An 8,180-nucleotide genomic window follows, 5' to 3' on the forward strand; every position below is an offset into this window, starting at 1 on the left:
TTTGATATTGCGACCCTTCAATTTTTCGATCTTTCTAATTTTTTACCCAGATCGAAAAATGTTAAAATCTAATACCGCACCGCCCCTCTCCCGACATTTTCGAAAAGTCTGCTGCAAGGCGAGTGCAGCAGAGGTTCGGGTGGACCCTCGAATCACAAACACCCTTCGGCCGGCCAGGTAGTCCCTTTGCTCATTAGGGCGGCACCTGATTGGTCAGCCTGAAACTGGCGGTGATAACGGTATTTCTAGCGTAGAGTATAAATATCGCACGTCTTGACCCGATGAGCATTATTCCTCAGTCAATCGCAGAGGTAGTAACACCTGTAGAGTCTGAGCTAGTCCTTGACGTTGCAAGGTATCCCGAGTTAAAGTTTCGAACAGAATCTGTTCAAGTCCAGTTGGATTTAAAGTTTGATTTGTCTAGTTGTTGAGTAGAAAAAAAATCGACTACGATGGCTTCGATGTCTGTTCCCTGCTGTTTCAGCAACACAACTTGCCAAAACGACGAAGGAGACGTAAGTTGAAAAGTTTTGAACTTTTTTCATTTATTCTTTTGCCAATTTGACACAGACGTTGATGTTTCAACGATATTAATAGACGTAATGGTTATTTTGAGAACTTTCGAGTGTTCGTCTTTTTCCGAATAAATGACACGATTATAACCATGTTTCTTTCCTACTTTTTTCAGAAGCCACGTCGACCGAGCGAGATCGAAATGAGGGCCAAGAAATCATTCGAGCGGCTGACGGTGCCCGATTGGTTTACGAATAGGCGTAGAGCTTCGCTGAAAATCCTGACTGACCCACGACCGATCGAGAGCCGCCCATCCCCTTGGAAGAGCGCTCAATCGACTAGGACACGCTTGGGCAAACTCTGCAAAAAGCAGAGTGCGGCAATGGAAGGTAAGAATCGATGTGTCATTACAAAAAAGCGGTGTAAACGAACCAAGTTAAACGACAGTTAGATACGCGGTTCAAATATTTAATTGAATGCTCCATACTCATCGTCTGAAGGATCTATGTTCCGGGTATTGAAATATTTGCAACGAACGTACCTTTGTATGAAGAAAAAGGTAAAAGAAAAATCAGAAATTTTGACCTCATGATTTTCTAAAAACTTGATTCTCAAATTCGGTAAATAAATTGAATTTAACGTCTCGTTTCTTTAGAAAAATCAATTTCTTGGCGGCTGACAAACGGTGTCTTATTTAAAATCGTATCGTTTTGTTTTTACAGCCGGTGCGATGCCGATTTTGACAAGGACCGCACAACGGTCTCCCCGTCCGGAATTAGACATGCGTGGGGAGATCATGAAACTGTCAGCGGCTTACTCGAAGATGCACGTGAGTAAGACATGGCCGAAAATGTCACGGTCACGGAAGGTAGAGAACTTGAACCTGGTCCTTCCGCCTGTTGCTACGGAGAAACTAGACAACCTGGAGGAAGACGAGATGGTCGTTAGCACCGACAGCGTAATTCGCGTCGAGGAATCCGCTCCGGCGAAGAAGTCGATTTCGGAAGACCAGGAACCGCCCGAGGATAACGTCGACGACAACGAAGTCTCGTCGTCGGAAGATTCGAGCTACGAAGACGCTGAGCAAATACTACCATTAGCCACATCGACTCCGAATAAATTTAATTTCCCGGTGAAAACGCAGGGCGAAAGGTGGCTGAGTGATATTGAGGAGATCCTGACCGATAGCGAAATGAAATCCGAAGAGACAGAAAAGAGGGACAATTTTCTCAAAGACGAATTGGACGCGGAGGACCTGAACCGCTTCTTCATGTCGTCAAGGAAGTCGACTGTGATGGAAAAGATAATACAAAGGCACAAGCAACGATCTCCGACCAGAAGTTTCGTGGAAGAAATAATCAAGGAACTGAAGGCGAAATGTCGTGATCCGGAGAAGGTAATGTCAAGCTACTCATCCTCGACTTCTGCGAACTTCGTGAAGAAGCTGGTGGAGGCACTGGAATGCAAGGAGGACGACGAAAAAGAGAATCGGCCCATCTCGATCACCGTCAAGAGTTCGGGCAGCGCTTTCCGTTCCAGGGCTTCATGTTCGAGCAACCCACGTCCCTCTTGTAGCTTTCACAAGGCGTCGGGTTCGAGAACCAAACGTCCATCCTACACCTACGTAGTGCAAGGGAGGGACAGAAACGGAGAGATAACGTTTACGACCTGCACCGTGAAAGGCGGTGCGATCTGGTCATCGCTACCAAAAGACAAGAAGAAGAATGGTCAAGAGCGAGGCGGAAGTTGCATCCGTTCGCCGCAGGCTGACGGGCAAGACGGCTGGGAAAGGACCTTCGATCAAAACAGGAAAGCCAGTCCCAAGAAGGTCAGGTTCCGCGACCCGCTGGTCATCGATTCAGGATTCTGTGAAGGTTCGCGAGCCGTTCGCTGAGTGAGTTCATTACTCACGCAAGTTATTGACTAAGACTTGTGCTTGTATCGATATCGCAATTCTTGAGCATTTTTCAGTTTCTCCATTTTTGTAAATTTCTTAATCCTTAGACATATTTCAAAGTTTCTCCATTTTTCTCTGACGGCAACTAGTAATTCTTTCGATTGACAATAAATGTTGAAGGCCGTCAAAGTAAAGTGAACGATTTGATAATAATACTAGCGGTATAGTAGAATAGAAAAAAAAAAAAATTTCAAACATAAAAAAAAAATTTCATCCAAGTGTTTCTGTTAGAGGGATAGGTGTAACATATAGGTTTAAAACATTTAATGTTATATTTCTATGAAATTTATCATGCATTGATTAGAATGTGATGATAATTTTGAACCGATTATAACGTAACTCATATAATGATGTGTGTATGTAATGATAAGAACTCGCATATTTAATTTGTAACGCTCTGTTGTCATTGTTAATGATTGAATTGACAAATAAATGTCTAATACTAAAATCTGTATTTCTGATACTATTATTTCACCTCATTGATCGTTTTAAAAACGGCCAGATTAGAAATTGCAAATCAGGATATTTTCGTTGATTTTATAGAATTATCCTTGCAGACTAAATCTATAATCTAAATTGTAAAATTTTATCAGTAAGTCATCAAAATGCAAGTGAATTTCTCACTTGAAATATTTGAAAAAAACTTTTTCCCGAATATCATGTCAGTAATTATATTGAACAAGCATGCAATAACGTATTCTTTTTCACTTTGTTGTCAGTGAACTTCGGGTCGAGATTGAAATATTCGATTTTAGAAATATTACATTTTCTTATAAAAAAAAAAAAACCTCAAATAGCGAACTCGGTTACCGAGTCTTATAACTAACAATAAATAACATACAAGTGTAAGTATAACTCACAGAAATTTTTCTCGGGCTTTCACTTGTAAAACACTTTTCACATACAGCCGGAAGGAATCCTCACTAAAAGATATCTCTTATACAACCAATTTCGAAATGTCGCTCTGAGAATTCAATTTTTCTCCAATATAAAATAACATGGGGAAGATATTAGATTTCTTTTTCTCTAAATTTGTCGAGCATTTGAATTCTCTACAAACGTATCATGTGAATTTTTACCGTCAAGTTAATATAGTACTATAGTTTAGCCATTATAAATGATGTTCAATAGAGACAAATTTTTACATTACAAAACTGACTTTTCAGCCGAGGCTTATAATTTTTTTGACCTGTTTAAGGCAGTTCTATGGTTTCTTCAAAATCTTACGACTCATTTGAAATTTTGATATATAGAAAGTACAGTTATAAAGAAATGCTCAAATTTTTAAACCGATTCACCATCTAGTTTGTTAAATAAACGCTATCAAAAATCATTTTTCTGGGGAACGTTTTCTATACTTAAGGGAGCTTTCCAGTGTGACAGCCCGAAAAATCGCTGTTTTTCGCGATTTTTTTTTTTAAAGAAAAAATAATCTAATCGGTCTGGTTTTTTTTTTGTATATTAATTGGGTATTGAAGAATACAAAACAATTTTTTAAAGATCGATTTATTTATTAATTAATATCTATAAAAATGATGAAACAATTGTTGCAGAAAATGCACTTGGATGTGGTGTCCACGTTGGGGGTCACAATTTTGATCTGAAACAAAAAACACAAAAAGATTATTGATCGGTATATAATTGGCTTTCGTGCTATGGAGGCTTTTTTCTTTTTTTTTTTTTTTGCAAAAATGGCGCCGGTTTGAACAAAAAGTATCGATTTTAGCATTTTTTTTGGCAGTTTTTTTTACAAAAAAATAGGAAGATGTCAAAAAAAAAAAAAAAGCTTCCATAGCACGATAAACAATGACGTTAAGAATATTGTGTAAAAAATTCAACTCGATAGCTTTAAAACTCTGCCCTCCAAGTTGGACACCGTTTTGAAAAATGCTGTTTCGAGAAAAACGCGTTCAAAGTTTCAAGTGAGGAAATTTTAGGTAAATCGTTTACTTACGGTCAATCAGCGATGCCAGGTCCGTACAATATCCCTTCTGCTTCTTCGAAAAGATCGTGCTCAATGGATTGTTCAGTCCGACGAGCTGTCCTCGCCTCTTTGCTATCCAGGGACGCCTGGCGGTTTGCTTGGATGATGCGCGCATTCTTGTACTTAGCGGCGAAATGTGCGGCGCTCGGCCCTATCGTGCATCCCATCGTCTTCAAAATTTTTAAAATTGGGTCGTAACCTTCATTGAAGGTGCACACAGCACACTGCGTAGCGATTTCTACAATCTGCTTGCCGCAGAATACGTGCTTTGGGGCTAGTTGCCACACACAGTGATTGATTGATTTTCAAGAATTTAGCACGCCGTCCGCTTTTTTTTTGAAAATTGAGTGCGACAAAAAAATAAGTCGCGCGACTAATTTACGGCTAATTAACGGCAAATTATGCAATAGTCCGAATTCACATTTTCGACAATTGGCGAGCCAAGTTCATGTACGTGCAGGTAGGAACGAGACAATAGAAATAACAGTCGCACGGGCAGACGGCCGACGCGGCAGCTGTAGCGCTCCCTTGCCTTCTTCCAAAAAATGCTGTACAGTAACCGAAATAATCTGAATTTCGGCATGAAAATTTCAGGGAATATTCGGAAGAGTGTATACTATTCGATAAAGCAAAAAAAAAAAAATCGATTTTTTGAAAATTTCACACTGGAAAGCTCCCTTAACCCGTGAGAGACTCTGACTTCAGTGACACAAGTAATTATAACTAGAGAACGGATCTTACCATTTGTTCGAAAAGTGAACACGATGTACTCAAATATGTAAAGATCATTTGAAACAAAAAATGAAAATGTTCGACCATCTAGTTTCGGATTAGTCGTCTGTCGAAAGCTATAATTTGCACCCGACACTGAACGTGAAGGAGAGTGATTGTGACGATGTGGCAACGATGTAAGGCGGCAGCGGGCAATATGCTCGCGAAATTTAAATCGATAGAGCCCAAGTTTTCTGTTTTTGGCAAGATAAGGGAAAGAATGTTCGTTTGTTTCTAAACGATTGACAAAGATTTATTGAAATTGTAATGAAATAATGACACACAAATTTTTATTATGGAAAAACAAAGTATTAACGAAGATTTTATACGAAATGACGAAAACTCAATATTTTTCGATATACTTAACAGTTTTAAGTTAAGACCTGCTTTGCAGGCGCGCTATGATGTTATCAATAATTTTTTTCATTTTGGTGACGCGTGGTTTTTTTGCAGTTGTTTCTTTGGCCATTCATTCTCGAATTGCAGCTTCTCCGCCTGTAGAGTAAACTGTTGTCAGAATTTCGAAATCGAACCCAGCGCTTGCTATTTTTTTTATTATTTCGTCCGAAACTACGCCTTTCAAATTTTGCAATGATGGTGCACAAATTTTCATCAACACTGAGTTTTTATATGGTTTACAGTGCAAACAAAAATTTTCCTTCTTGATAAGCAGATGGCACAACTGCTCTAATATTTCAGCATCAAATAATGCTTCGTGAAATTCGTCAGTTATTTTTAATTTCAAAAAATTACGCGCCAACGTCTCCAGTTTAAACATTCTATTTTCTTTTTTTCTTTCAGGTAAAACTTTTCGCAAAATCACCATGCTGTCTGAAAATCCCGCGATCTTTTGAAAATTAGCAATCATTCCATTTTCGATAATATACCGAAGCAAATGACCGGAATCGAACGAAACATTATTGGCTACAAAAATGCAAGGTTTGGACGAGAAGTCGATAAATTCTCGAAATGATTCTAAAGCATCCCGCGGTGACATCGACGGGACTCGTTTGCCGTTAAAAAACAGATGTCCCTTTATGAACTTCAGTCCTGTAATTCTGGACGCAGTAGAATCAATAGCTTTTGATGGATTGACATACACACTGAACTTTCGATCCTTAAATTTTGCTGCAATTTGTAAAATTTCTGAATTTTTCGACAACCCAGATGTTTCGAGATCGAAATAGATGATGTTGCAGTCATTCTTAGATAAAAAAACATCGAGTAAATTTTCAGCAGTATTTCTCAGTGGTACATTAAATTAATACTTGTAGAATTTTGAACGTCGATATCCATACCACAATTTCTCTTGTATCGTGTCCCTTCAGACTTCTCCATTGATTTTCTACGAGTTTCTGTCTTTTGAGCGAGTACATTTCGACGTGCTTTACTTGAAGCCAATTTTGCCTTTACCGCTCTCTTTTTTTTCTTCTGGTCCAACTTCTTACTAAAAGATTTGGTGTATTTTCCAGGAGAAAGATTCAAATATTTTGAATTGACGTTCAAAATATACATTTCTCCTTCGTTTTTCGTGCACACGGTACTGGCTAATCTATAATCCGCTGCTTTGCTCAGACTATAACAACAGTTTTCCGGCGTTTTGTGAGCCATCATGTTGTTAAAACTTTCGTTCGGCTGACGTGAAGCGACAACCGAAAATTTAGCAGCGTTGCCCGCATATTTCTCGAATATTTCCGACAATTTTGCGTACTGTTGTACGTTTTGTAGCACTATTTTGTGCGGCTCTTTGCACCACGTTCCGCAATTTTCGTGGCGACCGATGAAATGCTCGGGAATATTGCGAAGACTTTTGGTTAAGTTGGCGCTGTCCCCTTTATTTTGAACCAAAGCGTAAGAGAAACATTTCTTTAAATGGGGGATAACTTCCTTATCCCTCATTTCTTTGAAATTTTTTCTCAAATCGTATAATGCGCTCATAAAATTTTTCCTCAGATGATTTGCATCTGTTAATTTATGAACTGACTGAGGATTGTTTTGTCGTACTGCAGCGATTGTTGAACTGTCTTCGTCACCGATTAGCACTTTGACGTTTAATCCAGTTTCTTTGAGGATCGTACTGTCATTGACCAGAGTTGCTCCTACATCAGGCTCCATCGCCTTAGCACTACCAGAAAAGTTTTGTCGGCAATCATGGTCGGATTTATCATGACCAGCGGTGCAACGTCTGCATTTCTTATTACGCGCTGCGAAATCTAAAACTTTGACACTTAGGAATCCGGTTATGGTACCATAACCATTTAAGCTATTGTAGCTCCGTCCGTTGCCGCGTTTGCTCCAACCCATATCATATGACACGATGATGTTGACGATATTCCCAACGCCTGTATCAAATGTTTTTCTTTTCTCCAAGGCGTCCTCTGTACCTTCAGGGTGCTGAACGTCGACACTAGTTGAAGCTCTCAGAGACTCCATGAAAGGGAAGATCTCTTGGACTACGTCTTTCGGCCTGATTACGGTAGAGAAAAAAAAAAGAAAGAGAAAATCTGTAGGATGCTTGAAAAACTATAAAACTCAAAAATTGTCAAATGTTCCCGTTTATTTGTCAACATCCACTACAATTGATAAAAATACAAGTATTTGGTGAAAAACGTCTGTAGGTGAAAAACCAGAGAAAAATCGTATTATACAATTATTCATATACAAAATTCCTATAAAAATAGCTGTAAAATGCTATAAAAATCTAATTACTAATTTATACAATAAATCCTATTGTTGCAGCTCTGGCTTCCCAATAATTGGTGTCAAAGTACTCTATAGTTTCCCATATTAGAAGAAATCATAGTCAAGAGTAATGATAGCGAAATTTTGCACTGCGAGGGAAATTAAAAAATTTACTGTAGCGTTGTGGGAGATAATTAACTTTGATCCACCGTCGAGTTTCTTTTTGAATACAAACATTTCCTATTTCAGAATTTTTTTAAAAAAATTGTTGTG

General features: G+C 38.7%; 1 protein-coding gene and 1 long non-coding RNA gene across 2 annotated transcripts; both read right to left on the reverse strand.

The window, feature by feature from the left end:
• Positions 1 to 3,975: 3,975 nt before the first annotated feature.
• LOC138190546 (uncharacterized) lies at positions 3,976 to 5,122 on the reverse strand. The gene is made up of 2 exons (XR_011176579.1): positions 4,425 to 5,122; positions 3,976 to 4,070 (listed from the first exon to the last, which is right to left on the reverse strand). It is a non-coding gene; the product is annotated as an uncharacterized lncRNA (long non-coding RNA).
• Positions 5,123 to 6,470: 1,348 nt separating this feature from the next.
• LOC138190588 (uncharacterized) lies at positions 6,471 to 7,658 on the reverse strand. Its single transcript, XM_069134334.1, has one exon. It carries the CDS (start codon positions 7,656 to 7,658, stop codon positions 6,471 to 6,473), a length of 1,188 nt encoding a protein of 395 aa, XP_068990435.1.
• Positions 7,659 to 8,180: the final 522 nt, after the last annotated feature.

This window comes from Neodiprion pinetum, chromosome 3, assembly GCF_021155775.2.
Source record: "Neodiprion pinetum isolate iyNeoPine1 chromosome 3, iyNeoPine1.2, whole genome shotgun sequence".
Taxonomy (NCBI): domain Eukaryota; kingdom Metazoa; phylum Arthropoda; class Insecta; order Hymenoptera; family Diprionidae; genus Neodiprion; species Neodiprion pinetum.